Source organism: Aulostomus chinensis, chromosome 8, assembly GCF_037954235.1.
Source record: "Aulostomus chinensis isolate RoL2024-O1b breed Wild chromosome 8, RoL_Achi_v1.0, whole genome shotgun sequence".
Taxonomy (NCBI): domain Eukaryota; kingdom Metazoa; phylum Chordata; class Actinopteri; order Syngnathiformes; family Aulostomidae; genus Aulostomus; species Aulostomus chinensis.
Genome location: NC_141327.1, coordinates 4,874,660 through 4,895,882, shown reverse-complemented (window position 1 = coordinate 4,895,882; position 21,223 = coordinate 4,874,660). Strand labels below are relative to the sequence as shown.

At 41.6% G+C, this 21,223-nt stretch overlaps 1 protein-coding gene and 1 long non-coding RNA gene across 2 annotated transcripts; both read left to right on the top strand.

Moving 5' to 3' along the window:
* Window positions 1-5,319: 5,319 nt before the first annotated feature.
* On the top strand, window positions 5,320-14,552 carry LOC147256867 (uncharacterized). Its single transcript, XR_015117525.1, has 3 exons — window positions 5,320-5,783; window positions 7,698-7,771; window positions 12,737-14,552. It is a non-coding gene; the product is annotated as an uncharacterized LOC147256867 (long non-coding RNA).
* Window positions 14,553-19,003: 4,451 nt separating this feature from the next.
* Window positions 19,004-20,665, top strand: LOC147256866 (uncharacterized). The gene is made up of 4 exons (XM_086210036.1): window positions 19,004-19,291; window positions 19,423-19,537; window positions 19,613-19,705; window positions 20,163-20,665. The coding sequence occupies exons 1-4, from the start codon at window positions 19,219-19,221 to the stop codon at window positions 20,263-20,265; spliced, it is 384 nt and encodes a 127-aa protein (XP_086066162.1). The 5' UTR covers window positions 19,004-19,218; the 3' UTR covers window positions 20,266-20,665.
* The last annotated feature ends 558 nt before the right edge of the window (window positions 20,666-21,223 follow it).

Below are 21,223 nucleotides of genomic sequence, written 5' to 3'. Positions count from 1 at the left end.
CGCAGGACGAAAGCGAAAATGACGACGTCAGTCCCCTTTTTTCCATGACGATAATGAGACTAAGACGAACGTCACCATAGCCCTGTAAAGACTAAAATGTGACGAAATTGTACACATTTTCGTCTGACGAGAACGAGACGAGACTAAATTGTTAGTGGGTGGATGATCAAATTTCAAAATACATTTTCCGCCAAGTATAACATGCGTGCAATGTCAATCAAGAGCTCAACCATCAGAACGGAGCCAGCTGTAGCTGTTGGTCCTAATGGTCACGCCCCCATCATCAGTACACACGCAGGAAAAGCCTCTCGCACGCGTGCACACACATGCACACACAGTGACGAGTCTGGGCCTGTCTGCAGCGGACAAGACACACACCACGGCAGCAGCAGCGGTGTCGGGTGGTCGTGAAAAGAGGGATGATTAAAGCATAGCTTTAGTCTATGTTAGGCCAGCCCTGTGATGTAGTTTCTGTTTTGTATTAAGCCTAAAGTTTTGTGGTGGTGTTTCCACCTCCCCGTGGTGCAGAGAGCGCTTCCTAGTGCTACATGCTAAAGCAAGAATGAACGGGGCTGCCAGGGGCACCGCTAATGTTGACTCGTTTAAACCAGCCTTTCTATTAATTTAACATGTTATGAATAAAACCCCTGTCCATTTGTGGACACGTGGCAAGTGAAATGCTTTGACCCATGTTTGTGGGACTGGGAAACACGGTAGTCCACAGACCTGCTGCTGTTCCCTATCTAAGCAACACAGGTGGATGCTTTAACCAATAATAGCAGCTGAAGCCAATATGTAGGACATAAGGTCATTTATATGGAAGTCAAGTGTGCTTTTATTTTTTGTTTAATTGTATTTTATTGTGATACAATACTCCTATTGTGTGCCAGTGTGTTGTCTGCATCTGCAACAAAATAATAAAAGTAAAAGGTAGAGAAAGAAAAAGGGGAAAAAACTCCCCTTTGAAGGGTAGATCAGTTTCAGTGTGCTTCATTCTAATACCTGTATTGGCCTGTTAAGTACATACACACATATCTTTTATTTATAGGTATTGTAGATAAATTTATTCATATATTTGCTTTAACTGTAGATTAATCCATACATATATATTTGCGTAAACTGTAGTTAAATTTATACATATATTTGCTTAAACGAGAGTGCAGGAAACACAAGGCAGTGAAGCACAGACCAGATTGTATAAGAGTGGACACAGGTGAAAAGGTCACAACAGGGAATAGCAGGAGTGTAGCTCATGGCTAGCATCACTCCCTCAAGCTAATTAAGTCAGAACAAAGTCCACAGAATTTCTACGGTAGCATGAAGTAGATGGGAGTCAGAAGTAGATAAGAGCAAGGTCGTGAATCAGGGAAAAGAGGGGTTTTTGTCCACACAGCTGCAACAAGAAGTATATGATTGGAACAGATGGTGCTGGCACGCGGTCAGACAGAAGATTCTGCAAAATAACACGAAGATCAAAAATACACACTTGCACGCAGAAGCGATCACATCAGCACCTCCTTGTCACACATAAACCTGGAGAGAGAGTGAGATCGTTGGACTTCTTGCCCCAACGCCAGGGACGACGCATCTGCGTATGATGACTCCAGCATAGGGAGACGATCTCCAGAGCTCTGGATTCTTTTCTGTTAATCTGAATAAATTCTTTTGAACTAACGAGAAGGTGTCCTCCCCAGATTTTGAACAGCACAATATGGACTCTGTGGGTCCTGATTGACTAATGATGACTTGTTGAAAAATTCCTACAGTATCTTTGATATCTGACTAAAACCTTTGAGTTTTCGTTGACTAAAACTAGACTAAAACTATCAAGGATAGAAATGACTAAAATGTGATTAAAACTAAGAAGCATGTGGTCCAAAAGACTAAGACTAAAACTAAACCTAAAATGCCTGCCAAAAACTCAAGACACCTATTTCTAAATGACCGCTGGAGACACTTCTGCTCTAATTGGGGCTAATTTCTGTCACGTGACGTCAGATTTGCAGTGATCCCGTTACATGTTGCAGCATGTTTAAATACATGTGTTGTCAAATTGATGATGAAGATTAAATTATTTCCTGGTGATGTCTACTTGTGTCTACTCTAGGTAAATTAAGCTCCCCTAGACTCCCGTATGTCTGCCGCAGTGCAGGAGTCAGTCTTCCTGGTCTCTGATGGCCTATGACGAGAACTTACCGTGGAAATAACCTTATCATCACGAGTACTTGTGAAATTGTGGGGGTGATGTTTTATCACTTCTCAGAAGGGATTTGTTTTTTTCTTGGTGTTTAACATCGCCACAGTAATATTACACCTAGAATAAGAAAGTAATCACCAGACATTCATTCAATCATTCATTCATTCAGACAACTGATGAATATTCTGTCCAAATTAAACACATTTAGCCTGACAGAAACCCCAATGTGCCAGTTTGCACGTCTCTGAATTAATGTGCTACCAATCGTAACTTCTCCTTTATCACGCCATGCATTTTCTTCAAATAAAAACATTTGTGCAAGTGAAAATACATTTGAACTGGAAAAAATTGTACTTGCCCTCTCAGATTTTTGATGTTTAAGAGTGTTGAATAAAATACAACTTTCATTAATACTGTTTTTTTTTTTTTTTGAAAAAGATTGATTTCACAGTTTCATTTTTATAGATTAAGAGGAATTCATGGTTAGCCTGGGGTTCAGGTTTGTGGTTGAAACAGTAATACACATAAATAAATGAGTATCTGTGAGTGAAATACATCCACGGTTAAAAAGCTCTGCAGGCATCTGGCTTTTGTAATTTTCATGGATTGCAACAGCTGACATTTCAGTTTTAAGTGGATGGTTGCAGAAAAAAGTTTTCCCGGCGTGTGATGAAATTTCAATTATTTCTAGAATGCATTTGCCGCCATAGACGAGCTCAAGCGAAGACAGGAAACTAGGATGATGTCTGTGGGCTTGACGGTGATTTGGAAAACCGTCACTTATCTACACAAAACAGAGGGCTGGTGCTCGAAAAAGATGGCTAACAAATAAAATCCATCGAAAGTGTCATAGCATGGGGACGTCCACTCCACGAGCCCCTTTGTGCTACTCATCATGAAATACATTTTCAATTCGTGCTAAAACACCTCAAGAAAAAAAAACAAAAGAGCCAAAACCACTGAAAGAAGGTCTGAATGGTTTGTTGAGGTGGAAATACTGCTGTGGTGATGCGATGTGGCAACATGCAATGGTAAAAGATTTAATGGTAGACAGACGGTGCAGAACAATCCGGAGACGATAAAGTTAATCACAACGAAACATGAAGCAATCTTTCATGGCATAATTCCATCATGTTTTCCACATGGTTTTTCGTTCTTTGGGTTTTGACCTGATGCAATCTGGTAGAGTCCTCCTCTCCTGCAACTGTTTATTGGCATCAGATCAAGGAATTACCGGCACCTGTTCTTTTCTACTTTTAAAGCAGACTTTTTTTGTTTTGCTTTTGCCAAGTACTCAAGAATGCTCACAAAGACATTTTCTCTCCTCCGTCAAACCTCTGTGACTCAAAAATCCAGAAAGAGCCAGCCACATGTATTTAGTTTGAAGCTATTGGTAGCATCTGGCGATATAGTTCCCTCTGCTATCAACAGATTTATACAGAAGAACACAATATACTTTGAGAGAGGTGAAATAACACGTATGTCAAAGAGAGACCACAAAGGACAATAAGAGCAAGACCATGGAGAGAAAAGTCACCCCTTCCATCACATATTTACTGTATCAACCACTTCCTGTGTTGTGGGGGTCTCAGGAAGCAACCGACATCTCACAAGCTGCCTTTTAAGCAGATAATTTAAAAAACAAATATTCATCAGAGAGTCTTGTTTAGAAATCAGCGATTCTACAACTACAAAAATTGCAGAGGTCAAGCATGTGATTGAGTGCTGGAACATGCCAGTGGTTAGCTTCCCCACGCCACACTGTCTCCAGCATCCGGCAAGCTGTGTTTTCTGGTCTCATTTCTATGTGCCGCGTTTGTGCAAAATGGTGTCTGAAACTTGCAGAAACCAACATCCATGCAGCAAGAACAAACTTGATGGCACAGTGTGTTCACGGTTATGTAAACTCTGAATCATGCAGAAACATTTTGGAGACACTGATAATGAAGAAGTGGTGAATTGATTCCAGATTCTTTTAACATTTCTAAACACCCAGCGTTGTTTTCAACTACATGCACTTATAGTTCTACATAAGTGTTCCATAAAAACTTTTCGAGCACGCTGGTGCAGTGGTCAGAACTGTCGCCTCACAGCAAGAAGGTTCTGGGTTCGAGCCCCAGCTCAGGCACGGGATCTTTCTGTGTGAGTCTGCATGTTCTCCCTGTTCCTGTGTGGGTTCTCTCTGGTAGACAAATGTTGGTCAAGACATCAAGAGGGGACGAGGCTGATCAATACTCTAAATTGACCGTAGGTGCGACTGTTAGCGTGAATGGTTGTCTGTCTCTATGTGTTGGCCCTGTGATGGACTGGTGACCTGTCCAGGGTGAACACCACCTCTCGCTTGAAAGCTGCTTGGATAGGCTCCACCCCCCGCGACCCTTAACAGGATAAGCGGTAGAAAATGGATGGATGGAAACCCTTTGACAAAAAATAAATCACAGCCTAATAAAAGTCTGCTCCATAAATCTTCAGCGCCTGTTGTCTGTTTCATCCTCCGACACCAGAGTGAATAGGAGAGAGCCAGACTGTATAATCATTGTGTTCTTTTAATCAAATTACATTCAAAGACTAAAGAATCAGGTGTTACAATGTCGTCTGATGCTGTGACATCAACAAGCACCATTTGGTTTTGTTCCTGCAAGTTTTGGCACGTAGAATCACTGCAGCAAAATCTGTGAATGAAGCCAGTGAGATTAATGTCATCATGTAGTTGTGCTGTCAATCCATCAGTAAACAAATACAGTAGAAACACTCACGTCCGTTGTGATACTGATTCACTTTTCTCGTTCTTCCTTGTGGTTGCGACTGTGATTCACCCTGAGGAACCTCTGATCTGCCAGCTGATTTCATATGTTCACAGTTCCAGGTGGACCAGTAGAATGTGTTGGAGGACACACAGACTTTGTCATGTTGTACTTCACTTTTACATCTATGATTAAATATGAAAACATCCAATGTCCACTTCCCCTTATTCTTCGGCATTTATTATATTGAAAATTCCCCCCAAATAGTATTTCCAAGAATAGGAAATCATGCAGAAGTCTTTTAAAAAGCTGTAGCAGTGTAGCAAGTATGCATAAAAAAATCATAACAGCACAACATTTCCTGTCTTGATCTATAAACACATGCATGGGCAACTTTTTTTTTTTCTAACTTTTTTCAATCTATGAGAACAGGAGTTTTTTTTTTATCCTATTCTTTTAAGTTTTTGTTTCTTTTGAGGATAACTAACGAGCTACTGTGGAGGTTGTTATGGCAGTAAGAAGTGTAGCTGTCGACTCTGCAGCCGCTCTGTTACTTTCCATGTGTGGTTGTGTGTGTGCAGTTGCTTGCCCTGCCCTCGGAGGGCCGAGAGGGAGGCCGTGGCACCCTGATGAAAGGCAGTGATTCATTTTAACACTTCTCAGTGCAAGGAAGTACTGATTTAGCAATTCAGCTGTGCTCACCCCTACATATGTAGGTAAAATGGTATGTCTTCAACCTCGTGGGCCAGGCGGAACCATCATGTGGGCCAGATCAAGCCCATGGGCCACATAACACCCAGGTCTAAGGTAGACTGGGATTTATACGGAGAAATTACTTGCAGGTGAGTGTATGCACAGTTTTATAGGTTCTAATATTTTTTTGGTGTATCTAGTATCTAGTAGCGCTTGTTTTTCTGTTGGTGTACATCATTAGGATGAAACCGTCTCACTGTTTTATAAATGAGAGCCCAGGCTTGGGGAGCTCACCGGTGGAGGCTCAGAGAGGTTCATCCAGGATTCACAACCTCAGCATCTCTAAAATCCTGGCAACAGCCAAGACCTCTCCGAGTGTAACTCAGCTTTAATTTATAACTTCATGTCAGATGACTGCATGAGATGCCATATATCATCCTATTTATGACTTTATAATTATTTTCTGTTAGTTCAGATTCCACTTAAATCATTAGCAACATCCTTTGTGTAAGAAAGAATCTTCACACAGCCTAAAGACAGATTATTTGAGTAAACTTTTGCCTCCTTACCCCATGTGGTCAGTCAGTTTAGGTCAACGTGACCTTTTGGCTGCATCCTAGTCTGAGTACATCTGCTCTGCAAAAGTCTTCACTGCGCTATTACAGGTCAGCTGGGACAGCTTTTGTATTTGAATCCCAATTCAAAGGACAAAAACTTTTTCTCAGCAGATATTTTCACAAAAAAGGGAGGAAAGGGAGGAAAAGCGCAGGTGGGACGAACAGAGGTTGTTATTGTAACCCCTTACTACACTACACTGTAGTATGCTCTACATATTGCGCACTGTTTATCATTTACAAAATGCAAGGCCAAGTTTAGCTTATGTTTAAAACTGTACCAATCTGCTGTGCTGTGTATAAAAGTATTCAACATAGTTTATCTCTCAGACCAACATTTATCCACCAAAAGGAATTCCAACTGAGGCAACGGCCCGTACCATTCAGTTAACTGGTCTTTTAAAAAAGCATCATTTTGATATACAGTACATGCCACATGTAAATTGAATTATTACCATCTCACTTGAAAATCAAAGAAATTTGCTAAACTGGCATTATAGCAATAAGGATGGAAATTATAATTTTGGTGGGGCACGACACTATCCGTAAAAGTCACACTGTGAGGGATTTGGTGTTGCACGTCTGCGATTGTAAGGAATATTTTGTAAGACAAAAAAATTGAACGTGTTCTATTTTGATGTTACAAGATCACCATAATCTTCAAATTTAGAATAACATTAACACACTGACGAAAATAATAAAAGAAATTTAAATTAAAAACTTATTAGTTACTTTCCAAAGCCACAGGGAGCTGCGGCAGAGGGATGAAAGAGCCACACGCAGCTCCAGAGTTGCAGGTTGCCGACCCATGGCATAGACTGTCCTGAAAAAAAACAAGATGTAGCATGTGGAGATTGACCTTACAATGACCAAGATGATAGCTCAGAAGTTCAGGATGTAAGATTACCCCCAAATCAACTTGGGTCGCTAAGGGTTCAGGAAGAAAGGTTCTGTGTTGCCCTTAACTCAAGCTTGAATTTTAGTTCTCATCAAGTAAGTAACTAAATCTGCTGTGCATGGCCTTAACAATATCGAATGAACCACTGACTTGATGTCAAGCATGAGATGGAGAAACTTGTGTTTAGCTTGAGCACGCTCGATCATGACAATGGCCTGTTCACAGGTCTGTCTAGAGCAGTTAGTTCTATGCAAACATAGAATGCTGCTTTCAGGGTGGTAATGATGGAGATGAGCCAAAGGAGCGACGATCCCCGCTGTATTCTCTCTATTTGTCCTCCCTTTATCTCAACTATGCAGGGATCTCCATGTTCCTGAGTGTAGCCAGTACAGACCAGTTTGCCTCAACATACACACCTTTGTTTGATTCGAAACATTTTGATACAACATCTGTACAGTCTGGCAACATACGTCATTATGCAACATTGACCAATCAGCGTCAGTTCCATTTCTTAAAGAATGTAATATAACTATATATAACTTTCCTGGCAGGAGGGAGTCAATTCTCACTGGGTTTCCACGGAAGCCAGGTCTGAGCTCTTCCAGCGCTGGGCTTTGCTGCACATGTAAGTCTGCCGTGAAGAGTGAATAAACCACTCATAGATTTAAAGAATAGCCTCTTGGTCTTTTATCTCCTGAAGCCGTGTTAAGACAAAAGGTCCAGGGTGAGTCCACGCAGGAGGGTGGGCTCTAACAGTGACAACAGACAAAATTCTCTGTATTGAACTCCAGTTTTCAGATTGCTTCCTTGGCTGCCAGGATCTGACAGCTTAGGCACAAAATACTAATCTGGTCTTCTGACCCAGTGTGAGCCTCTCAGGTCAGCTGAATCAGGATTACTGATTGGGGGTTAAAATTTGACTTGAGCTCCTTTTGGCCACTATGTAGCTCACGTTTGGAACAAAATAAATCTTTTAACACTAAATTCAAAATTCATCCGCATCATTTTTAACCAATTTTTCATTTGCTTCATTTTTTTTTCCCCCAAAGAAAAGAACTCCACAACCATCAGCCAATTTCACCAGATCAGCATTCTTAATGTGGAGGGGAACCTATTTGGCATGGTGGCATGAACATTCAGGATTCTTGCTGAACAACAACTGCATCATACATCTCTGCACAGTGCAGGGATATGTGCCTTCTCAGGATGTTAAAATACATAATGTCTGATTGCCAACTGGCAGAAAGGTAAAGAAAAACCTCTGTGTGATGTTCCCGGACCTCGCAAATGCCTCGTGAGATTTTGTTGGCAGCTTTCAACTTCTTCCAGGTCACACAGAGAATCACTAGGCTTGTTGAGATGTGCTATCAGGACCTCCAGTTCTGTTTAATAAGACAAAACAACACCACAGCTTGCTGCATCTTTTACATAGCAATAGTGCTCATAATTCATGCATCAAAACGGGTGAATGGTGGAGAGCGAGCAGCACCGTAGCTAACAGGACTACAACAACATTAAAAGCATGTAGAGAAACACCAGGAAAACCTCTAATAAGCATGAATGGAGACCAAACCCAGCAAGCCCTGCAGCGTCTCCATTGGGAAAGGTCATCTCCCCAGTGCCACATCAACAATGAACAAATATCAGCTGCCATGGAGAAGTAGATTAAAAGCCTCAGATGTTGATAAAATGCAGAGTGCAAAGAGCGACTCAGGTAGGAAACAAGCATCAACTTCAAGCAGGTAAACTACTTGGCTCTCCTACAGACGCTGAAGCGGTGGTGTTTGGCCAGCTGCCTTGACCAATCATCTTGTATGAGTCGAGCTGGGAGAAATGGCTTGGGCTGCTGAGATGTCTCACCAGCATCAGACTTTACAGAATCAGAGCCCTGCCACTGTCCATCGTGAACCTGGTGGAGGAAAAGAAATGTGCCAAAGCAAGGCTGGAGATAACATCAACAGAATCTTAGGGTTTAAATGGACAGGGAAGGTGACTCTGGTGGTGGAAGAAGTTCGCCGACAGTAAGAAGCTGCAAGGTGTCCTTGACTATAAACCTAGCTAAGCAAGGGAGCTGGACGAGGTGGGAGCCCAACTAGAGGTGGAATTATCACACGGAATGAGTTATGGATCAACTTTGTCATGGTAGACACGTGATGTCCTTCCCTCTACAAATCTACACAAAAAAAAAAAACCTCTGCGATATGATGTCCTGGTAATTAAGGCTGAGGAGCAAGGCTGGAAAGTAGAAGTGGTGGGTTGGAGATACTTTGTTGTCGGTTCCATTGCAAGGTTTCTCAGGGAGGTCAGAGTCTGAGGGCAGACTCACAGGAAGGCAGTCAAAGCCTTTGTCAGAAGGGAGCAGTCACTCTAAAAATATGAGATCCCATCTGGGCTCCCAAGTGACCAGCTAGCTGCTAGACACACACCCAGGTCTGACCAGCATGTGGAGAGCTTTTTGACTGAGTGTGTCTTGTGTGTCATCCGTTGAGGTACACAATTGAAGATGTGTCAAATTGATGTCATGGTAACCGCAAAGGACATCCACCCTCTGGTGATTGCTGTGTTGCAATCTGAGGGACTGTAACAACCAATCTTGTCAATAAATTTATTCTGTATGTTCTTGGTTTGGCTTTTTAAAAGCTATAATCTTGTGAATCACTTTGTTTGATGCAAATGGACCATATAAATAAATATTTCTTGTTATGCCTATCTTTGACATTCTATACATTTAGCTTTTGTTTGCGTGCTCCAGCAGCCCCCATGCACACAGGTAATGCATTTAGAAAGAAAGGGATTCAGCCATCACGCACCCCTTATCTTGTTTTGATATGTCAAAATGTTAAAAGAGAGGATTAACACATCATGGGTGGTTAGCTTAGCCTAGAATAAGGATGCAGGGAAGCAGCTCTCTGGCTTTGTGCAAAGGTCAAAAATCAGCCAACCAGCACCCCTAAAGGTTACTAATGTTCCGGGCTTTGAATATTTTCCTGTTTAAATTCTTTATGCTCTATACCGATACCTCTTGGCATCAATTTTATCATTAATCATCAGATTTGACATCCTTATCTAATTTCATTCAGGAGAACGAATATTTGCATTTCTGAAAATGTTGAGTTGTTGCTTTTTAAGCATGCAAGTTTTCCTCAGCTCTTCTGAATAACTGCCAGGCATTTGCTCCTCAATTTGAGCACATAGTAAAAATATGCTGAATTAGACTTTATACATTCTTTAATTCAAAAATAATTATTTTGCAAAAGACTTTCGTGTCTTCATCTCAGTGGGTAAAATCCCAAGATTGTTAGTGTTTAACCACAACCTCTCCTATCCAGTAAGAGTTCCAGCTGTAAAATGAGCCCCGAGTTGTCTGCATGTGAGGGAATGTCAATAATCCACTCACAGATTGCCTTGTCACCCCTGACCCCCTGTAGTAGAGAACATCCCTACCCACAATCCTTTTCCTGCTCCACTTTCTCTCAGTGCTCGGAGAGCTAAAATTGGCTCTGTTAGTCTAGTCTGGCTACTGCATTATAAAAGCTCCCCTGGCTTATCCTCCACGACAGCGTAACAGAGTCACACCTCCATGTCGACACAACATGTTCTGTACATGCTGAGAGCCTTAGTAAATGCAGAGTTGACACCCCCAGACTGGTGACATCCTGGGTGAGAATAGAGAGGAGGACAGGGGAGCACTGGCACACAAGGAGAGAACTGCTGCTGGAGGACAGAATATCACCTGGGAATTAGATTGGGAATAGGACTCTAGAGGTGAGTTAATGTTTGGATCAACTCATCTAGAAATGTAAAGACACAGATGCCATTTTCTCTTTATCTGTATTCATTCTGGCAACACACGAGGTGTTTTTGTGTCTACTTAAGTAGGAGAACTTGACATTACCTTAATTAAAGACTACCATTAGACCCTGAATTTCTCCATTGTGGAAGTGGGAGTCTTTGATAGCCTTGTACCAAGGAAATATTTAGTATTACTTGAATGTTTGGGAGATAAATAGATAATCTGTTATTGATTATAGTGAATACAGAAACCAAGTCCTGGGACAGCACTTCATCAAGCTGAGTTGCATGGTAGTGCAGTGGTTAGCACTGTTACCTCACAGCAAGAAGGTTCTGGGTTCAAGTCCCGGCTCGCGCATTGGATCTTTCTATGTGGAGTCTGCATGTTCTCCCTGTGCCTGTGTTGGTTCTCTCCAATACTCTGGCTTCCTCCCACAGTCCAAAGACATGGGGACTAAGCTAATTGGATACTCTAAATTGACAGTAGGTGTGGCTGGGAGTGTGAATGGTTGTCTATCTATATATGTTGGCCCTGTGGTGGACTGGTGACCTCCATCCATTTTCTATACTGTTTATCCATTAAAGGTCGTGTGTGTGTGTGTGTGTGTGTGTGTGTGTGTGGGGGGGGGCTGAGGCCTATCTCAGCTGACACTGGTTGAGTGGTGAGGTTCACCCTTCATGGGTCCTGCTCAAGGATACTTGGACACGGTCACTGGGGGAAGTGAGGATCGCACCAGCAACTCTTCAATTGCTAGACGGCCACGCTACCTCCAAGCGATTCAGGGTGACAGAAACAAATCAACTTGGATTGGACTGCCAAGGTCTCCGCTCTTGGCTGCCACCTATGCCACAATGTACCCAAACCCCTTTGGGCCCTCCTATCGGTGGTGAGCCCATTGGTGGGACCCATGTTTCCTTTTTGGCCTATACCCGGCCGGGCGTTATTGGTGCAGATCCCTTCCGTAGGACCTGTTTGTCTTGAGTGACCCTACCAGGGGCATAAAAGCCCCAGACAATTTAGCTTCTAGGACCCAGAGAGTTTTGCTGCTAACCAAGATTATTAGAAACATGAGCTGGATAAACAGATTGAGGATGTTGATGGTGGTTAGATTTACTGTGTAGTGAACGTCACTGTACTTTCTTAAAATATATGGATGGATGACTTTGTACATCTGGTTTGGTTTATATGCTTAAAACAAACCATGAAAAGGACAGTGTGTGAAAAGGGCCTGAATCCAGAAATAACCATGACTCCAGAGAATACAGACCATATCTAAAGCATATCCCAAGTTTTAACTCATGATATCTCATTGGAACATAAACGAGTTCAGATAATAACCTGGATTGTAAAAATTATTTAAAAAATGTTTTAACTGATGCAAAAGCCATTAAAGGGAAACACACCTTTTTTTAACGTCAAAACTTGTTTAAAATGTCTGGCATTGTGTTTAATGGAGGCACCTAAGAACTGGTTAAATAAAAAGACTACATCTACGCTGCTGCTCTGAGTTTTGCCAATAGTGATGTTGATCGGGAAAGTTATCCTTCAGTTTAATTCCTGCTGTTTCACATAGTAGCTTCGGAACGTTGGGTAAAAACGGATGTAAGCTCAACTGGTTCATGTTCCTTTATCAAGAAGCTGACTGGAATTTCTTCCATAATGAGCACAGAGTAAATATCAGAGAGCCTGTCTCAGCCTCCACTGTATATCTTCAACTATCTCTTTAAAGTTAGTTACCCGAGGACAGATTACTATTTCTACCAGCATAATGGAGTAACAGGTTTCCTTCCCTTGCAGGATGAAGCCCAGGTGTCTCCTCTCCACCGTGATCAGGCTACCTACTATCAGTGAGATACAGGAGCTCGACACAGAGGATGGGAACCTAGACTTGTCCTCCCACACCATGGAAGAGTACATGGACTCCATTAAGGAGCTTTCGCGGCCAGCCCCCTACCCTCGCCACGGGCCCCTCAGAGGTCACCGCCGCTGGATGGTGCGCACTTTCCCCATCGTAACACCTGTCTCTCCCTCAATATTTCCGCAATCCTCGAGGAGCTACGCAGCCTGGATTCCTATTGACCTTTCAGACGTATCGCTCACCTTGAATGACCAGTCCAACTGTGAGATGTCGCTGCATTTCAATCAGAATTTGCTGGATCGGTTGCTGGTACAGTCGCTGTGCGCGGGCTTGGTGTGATCCAGAATTGAGCAGGTTACCCTCGTGGCAAGACTTAGTCCCCCCCTCGCAGCATGCTTTGACATCAGTTCCATAATGGTATGATTCATTTATGTATGTACCAAGTAATAAAGTACAGCCACTTCCCAAAAGTGATATGCATTCCCTTTGAAGTTCTAAATGAGTGCAACACATGAAACAAAAGATGAAAAGGGAGAAATATCAAGGGCAGAACAAACAAATGAGCGCAGCGTGCCTGAGGCGTCGATGTTAAAGAAGTGGCTCCCTCAGCCACCAGGGGGCCCCCCACACTGGAAATATGAACTCTCATTGAGTTCTGGGGCGTTTTTAAAAAAAAAAATTTTTTATCAAAGGACACGCTCCCTGATTGTTTCGTCTCAAGGCCCCCAAGCAGGTTTGTTCAGAGCCTGCAGACGAGATGGATGAACAAGAAAAGAAAAAAAAAAGCACCTTATCTTCTCCCTGTATATTATAAATACTGCATATAAGCTTCACATGTAAGTCATGTCATGTATATTTAAAGACCTTTTGTTCAGTATTAAATAAAACTATTGCGAGGCAAACGATTACAGAATCAACAATGACTTTGTTCCTTTACGTGTAAACATCTGGCCATCTACTTTTTGTTTCTTTTTTTGTGAAACCCTGTGACCATGTGGAAATGAGTTAGGGCTTGGCAAGAGTCAAACATGTGACAAGGGAGAGAATGAGCACAAGAGCCCCCCTCCCCCAATTCCACGGAAGGAGTCTGCTGACCCCAAACTGCTCCAACAGGTTGCACAATGCGTTGTACATCACAGCAAGAATATATTTCTGAGAAAGAGGACTGCAGACAACTGAAGACACGTCAGAATATTCTACATAATCAGGTGACTCATGTATCATATGAGTTAATGTTATGCTGATGAAAAAGATGAACGACTCACAACTGAACATATCTGCACTCCCTCATGCACATCATTTACAGGAAAGTGCTGCCTCAGCTCTATCTGTTGACAGTACTGGGTTTCTTCTTAATTGAATCCAAAGTGTTATTGAGGTGTGAGCAGATATGATCTGTTCTTCAAAACTCATTAAATGAGGAAAGGTCTGAGTTAGAGCAAACTGTGCTCCGCAGTACGGCCGAATGTCAGAGGAGTGATAGAAACCAGATTTGCTGTAGACAATTCAGAGTTGGACTGCAATGCCCCATGTGATGTGTAAACACTTTCATGAGTGGCTTTTAAGATGCAATACAGTTTAACCCATTAATGGCTCAAGGAAGCATTTGTATTTTATTAGAAACAGAAACAAAAAAAATTTGCTGTGAAGACTGTCAATAAGTGCAAAAAACTAATTTATTGTGTAAATTCAATTTAAAAAAAAATCCTGACATAATCAGCAGCCAACCTTTGGCCGATTACCGATTATTCTCTAAGGGCTACAATCGTACATATATATATATATATATATATATATATATATATATATATATATATAAATGCAGTGATACTCTTCCTCTGCACAGTTAGTCATAAACTGAAAGAAGAGAGGAACAGTACAGGCTGATATAATCCTGGTGCGTTTCAGGCAAATGTCCCAAAATATGTAACACACTTGTGTTGTCTTTGACAGCTGAATAAAACAAATAAAGGGCTGTGAAGACGAACAGTGAGATACTGCTGTTGTGTAAACAAATCCATCCTCATCTTACACAGAAGACATTGGTTTGATAAGGCAGTTCTTCAGTGAGGCAGTGAACGCAATTACATTCACACCGGTAACGGAACGCGGCCACATTTGGTAGTCATCACTCATAATTGCCAAATAGCCATATTTTTGTAAAATGTCAAGCCGACTTGAAATGAATTTTGAAGTGAGTTTTAATGGAAGCTCCTAAAAGCAGCAACCTCTTTCATTAAAGTAAATACAAAAAGTATTCATTTGTAACCTTTAACTTCTGAATGCTTACATCTGCTGTTACTTAGTAAAAAAACAAAAACCCACTGTGGACAATCATGGAATATAAAACCAGTGAGTGGTACCAGAAGATACTGGGAGATCTCAGCTCTGTGGTAATGATATCAAGAGAAGCTATCGCATTTGGTACAAATACTCCACTTGAAAAACACTTCAAGACAAAAACAACAAATTGAACAAAAAATACAGCGAATGGAATCACTGCCTGAGGTAAAAAATGAGTTACAAAAACAGCAGTTAAAGCTGATTTAACGATCTGGCAAACATCTGAGCAACAAGCGCATGATTTTGGTGCTCAGCTGGTATGGAAACTGGGTTGTTTGGATGAAACCAGCTGCTTGGTGAAGTTGTAAACAAGAGAGCAGTGAGACTGAACCAAAAGTTTCGAGCAGGAAAACCAAAACAATGCACTTGAAAGAATTCAGTTTATCACAGAGATGATTCCTCTTAAATTACACAGTAATTAGTATGTCGCCATTAGTATAAGTTGTGTCTGATTAGAAGGAATGAATAAAACTTGTTTTGATGTCTGATGTTGATTTGTTTCTGTCACGCGGCATGACTTGGAGGTAAGCGTGGCCGTCTAGCAACAGAAGGGTCGCTGGTTCGATCCTCACTTCCCCCGATGACCATGTCCAAGTATCCTTGAGCAAGGTACTGAACCCCCAATTGCTCAGTGGGCTTGCGATGGACAGGCAACCCGTCCAGGGTGAACCCCGCCTCTTGCCCAGTGTAAGCTGGGATAGGCTCCAGGCACCCCCCCCCTTAATAGATCAGCTGTATAGAAAATGGATGGATGGATGGATGGATGTTTCTGTCATGTAGTGCTACAGAACACTGATAAAATCAATAAAAAAACCTGTGACATTAAAGAGAAGAACTGTGTATTTGACTTGAGCACTGCAGCATAAATCTGTGTGAAAAGATGAATTTGTTGATGTTTTCCTTCAGCATTTAGTGTGTACCTTTTCTTATCTTTCTTATGCACAAGTAAAGGTTATTTCGGGATTGATTGGTCTGTCCTCAGATCCTATCTTTGGGAACTCACTGGATACATACAAGCTTCTTACTCATTAATTAAAGGCTATTTTTATGAATTGAAGCTGTGTAACACATGATCAGCTATTTTGATTGGGAACTGTTATCATGTCCATGAGTTACCCGTACTCATCTTTGTGTACTGAAAGACAGAAATGAGCTCTTCACATTCAGATCTTCTAACGAGGAGTTTGTGATGTTTTCAATAAAAAAAACATAAAATATGATGAAATGTTATGCTGTGTGGAAATGCTGGGCTGCAATCTCCTGTTTATAACTGTTGGCTTTTAAATGAACTATTCATCAAAAAAAAAAAAAACAACAACAACAACTGTGACACCAATGTCATTCTATCACCAAAAAGAATCTTCAACAACAGAGTTTATGAAGACTCACAATCAAAACCTGATTCCTCAGACATATGCGTTAAATATACTGTTATGAAACCCTGGGATTGCTGTCTCCAAACAACTCCCTCAGCCCCAAATGTGTGTTTTTTTTTTTTAATGAAATCTTTGTGTTAATGTGTTCCACCTGCTGGGTCAAGAGTAAAATGTCGTTGTAATAAAATCTTTGGTGGGGTCCAGGACTGCATGCATGCAAACATCGGTGCCTGCCCGTGGATGATGCAAGTCATTAAAAGGTGTAAGGGAAGAAGACTGATTTTATATTGTAAAATGGATACAAATAGTTTCACAATGTAAAAAAAAAACAGCAGTTTTGAATGTTTTAAATAATCTCAACACTGTTGGTGGCTCTCAAGCATTAAGGATGACTCAAAGTTTTTTGCAGAGAAATGCAAAATAAAATCCTATTGGGTACGTATTACTTTGCGAGCTAGTGACCTCATATTTGTTTACCACCTGATGCTACCTCAACGATGACAAGTCTTTGTTCTCTTAAGTTATTCCTCTGATAACCATTTACTATGTCTCCTGATTGTTTGATTACAGGGGATAAATTTGGCTTACTATCATTTCCGGGAAGGCATTTCCTGAACAAACTGTAAGGACCGTGGTTTTGTTTATGACCATTCCTGCCACATTCAAAGTATTACCTCAAGTTCAGAAATATCAGATGTCTCGTATCACAAGAGGAAGCATCCACAGATTAAATAGTAAAGGCCCTAAAACTGATGCTGGTGGTACCTCACAGGTAATTTTAATTTTTTTGAAGGATTCTTCATCTTGGAATAAACTTTCCAGGCATTCAGTGATTGTTTCTATTAACACCTGGTAGTTTATCATGAACGCAGATCAAACAGTACCCAAACCAATGTGCTGCAATATCTCACAACTACAGTATTTTTATGGTACAGCGGTACAGTTCCTGAAGGAATGAAAACAGAAGATTTTTCATTGAATAAACACTTATATTTAAAAATTGAATCGATTCTTTTAAAAGGAAAATTTCTTAAAATTGTTGCATTAAAGTGTAAATAAGAGTTGAAGAGGAAAAGCTGCTTTCTTCCCCGATCCCTTGGATGAGTAAACATTCACAGTATGTTAACCCTCATTGATGCCATCTGCCTTGAATGGCTGTGGACCTTGGCATAACATTTCTAATTTGGTGTCAGGTTTTATTTCATTTCTCAGTTATTAAGTTATTTCATTAATAATCAGTGTGGCACGGTGGTGCAGTGGTCAGCACTGTCGCCTCACAGCACGAAGGTTCCGGATTTGAGTCTCCATGTTCTCCCTGTGCCTGTGGGGGTTCTCTCTGGTATTCCAGCTTCCTCCCACAGTCCAAAGACATCAAGAGGGGATGAGGCTGACTGATACTCTAAACTGACTGTAGGCGTGGCTGTGAGTGTGAATGGTTGTCTGTCTATGTGTGTTGATCCTACCATGGACTGGTGACCCGTCCAGGGTGTAGCCTGCCTCTCGCCCGAAAGCCGCTGGGATACGCCCCAGGATGGATGGATGGAATTAATAATCATTATTTCTAAAATGTAGCTACCAGAATTGCTTGCTATTACAATGTATTCCTTTTTTTTTTCACCAAATCCACATTTCTATCAACCACTTGCTATTAAACCACATGTCCCTTTACAACTGTTAAATTTGGAAGATAATAAAGTTTCTCCTAATTTGGGTAAAGAGCTACATGGTCAACTAGGTTAATTAGCTTTGAGTAGTATGAAGCTGTGGTTAATGTCACCGTCGAGGTGAACCTTTTCCTTTCACACGGTGTGTATTTTTCATTCATGACAGGGATGAGACATTCCAGAACATGAATTTGCTTTGACCGGAAATCACACGTCTGAAATAATTATCCACGCTGAACTACTGAAGTCTGTTTCATCATGATGGGCGATGTCTGCTGGCCCACTTCCGTAAGACATTTAGACAGAACTTGGCCTCCGTCTCTGTTAATCTACTGTGACTGTTGACTGTGTCACCATGTATGTGGCTGCCAGTAACTGTTCACAGCCTCCGAGGAATGCTGGGGAACAAGATTCAGGAGATAGACGTTTATGGTTCATAAAATCACACGCAGAGCACAAAATAACAACAACGAATGAAGCTGGTTAAAAACAGAGAGGATTTTTCATTGCCTCAAAGAACATTGATTTTAAGATTTTATAATGTTTTGCGCTGTTGTAAAGTTGTTTGTGAGCCGACATGACATCCTTTTTTCTTGATAAGAAACGTTGCATCTATCAAAGTCAGCTTAACTGCAGATATTTGTCTTAAGGTTTATTCAAGGTGTGATTTGCCTGGACATGCCCAGCCAAATTGTGCCGTTAATCATCTAGCGTGAGTATGAAGTTGAGTCACTCAGGCTTGGAATTCACTTTAACAGCAACGCATGATTCTCCTTTTTCCCTTTCTCTTTTCTGCTGAGCACATTCCAGTGTGTGTCTCCGGACTGAGAGTGGAAATTCCAGAGCATGTTTTAGGTTTGGCTTTACGGGAAAAAGCATGGACTGTGGGAAAGCCCACTGGGCGCTGACTATAAAGAGGGAACAGGATGGCAGCAGCTCTTCACTCTCTCCTCACTTCAAGTGGATCTCAGAACCTGCCCGAGCTCACACTTCATTCTTGGCTGAAATCTTTGGACTTTTTGGAATCTCAACAGAAGAATGGCTTTGACACAGAGAAGCTGCCATGTCCTGCTCGTTGTCATGGCTGCACTGTGCATGGATCTTTATCAAGGTATGTGCAGATGAGTGTGGCGAGTAAACAGGGTTGGAGCATGTGTGATCATTATTCAGTTCCGTCATCATGAATTTGTTCCCATCATCTGTGTTTAACGCTGTTTTTTTTAAAACAACTTTTCCTTGCAGCTCAAAACTTTCCTGCACGCTGCATATGTCCCACCACGATCAAATTCGTCAAAGGCAATATATCGGATTTCCAGGTTTTAGAAAATCGGCCTGGATGTGACCAAACTGAATTGATGTAAGTGTAGATGTGAAGCTTTAAACATTTATAAGCTCAGAAGTGGTGCTGATTTTAATTTACATTTCATCTCAGTGTAACGATGAGCAACCCAGACAACCCCCCTGAGAAAATCTGCATTAACACTGAGGGAAAGATGGGCAAGGCTTATTTGAGGTGCTGGGAAAGGTAAGACCATAAGCAACACCACACATGCGACTTGATTAACTTTGGACCTAACCCTAACCCTTTGGAATTGAACTGAAGAGTTATTTTTAAAGCTGAGCTCCCATTTGAGCTCATCTGAGCCACAATCTGCACACAAATTCAGTTTAAATGAACCAAGCTTTACCAACTGAATCCCTCTGCAGCTGGCAACTTTTGCAGAGCTTTCACAAAAACCTGGGGGCAGAAAAACCACACTACGTCAACTTGTTGGATTTGGCTCATGGGGCTAGCATTGGAACAGATTCTACAGAGCCAAAACTTACATGATACAGAAATCGTTCTGCAAATATTGATGGGTTTATTACTCAACTGGTTTGGCTAAACAAATCTGCTCACACATGACTCGTTGCACAAATCTCCAGATGTTAAGTATTAGTGCTCTGGCCTGATCCCAGTTTTTCTTGCGCACTCTCTCAAGGATAAACAAAGACGAGAGCCGGAGGATGGAGTGTATCAACAGAAAGAGAAAGACTGAGTCCAAGTACAAGATGGAGGAGAGGCCTTCCTTGGGAGGAAAGTGATCTGGATCACAGTCCCCGAGGACGCATGCAGACTGAAGCACACCAGTTAAAAAACTGCTGAGAGCAGAGCTTTCACTGAACTCCTGCACTGGGGAGGATTGGGAAATGACAGTGGAAGGGAAGAATTGTGGGATGGGAAATGATTAACTATGAAGCAGCAGAGGGGGAGAGAGTGCCAAAATAACTGAATAGAGGAGAATTCATGAATGTGGAAGAAAAAGTAAATATATTCGTTTGCAGCAAGTCTGTGTAAGAAGACCGCTGTTGAAAAGCCTTTACTTTTTGTCTGATGAATATTATTTATGGGTATTTTATTTATTTATAGAATGAGCCTTTTAATTGTATTTTTTACAAATGATTGAATACAAGCACATAAAGTTGATTTTGATAAAACTCCTTGCTTCCTGGTTTTGATTTTATCCGAGCTCGAAGGGGGGAAAATTCCTCACTGAGAAAATAAGTTGGAATCCTGAGAAGTGTCTGTTTCCAACTGGCATTTCCTTAGGCTCCTAATGAAACCTGTGGCTCACCACCAGCGTCTCTGCAGCTGAGCAGGATAAAAACTCATTATTCTGCAGCAAAGACACAAGTGGCATTGAACTGACTTTGTTGCAGGGAGCGACACATTAATTGTTATCATAGAAAACGGCTTTCTCCTCAGGCAGAAAGGGCTCTGCGTGATAAGAGGTAAATGATGCTCAGGAGAAAATATGACCACAGCTGTGTGCAGCTGCTGCAGGCTGGAGGACAAAGGAGAGACGGATTCCTGGAGCATCTCGTGACTCTGTTGACCGTGGAGAGTGACTAGCTACATCTGCAAGTCTGAAAAACTGTTTGTTGTAAATTTGCGGACACAGAGTCAGACCTTAAACCTCTGAGCGCACTTAACTTTTAAACAACCAGGATGTAGGATCAAGTGATGGTCGTGCATTTACTGTAAATAATGCAATATTATGCG

Coding starts and splice junctions, on each gene's coding strand:
- LOC147256866 (XM_086210036.1), top strand. CDS start 19,219: ATGGCTTTGACACAGAGAAGCTGCCATGTCCTGCTCGTTGTCATGGCT. Junction 19,292..19,422: donor GTGCATGGATCTTTATCAAG/GTATGTGCAGAT, acceptor TTTTCCTTGCAG/CTCAAAACTTTCCTGCACGC. Junction 19,538..19,612: donor TGTGACCAAACTGAATTGAT/GTAAGTGTAGAT, acceptor ATTTCATCTCAG/TGTAACGATGAGCAACCCAG.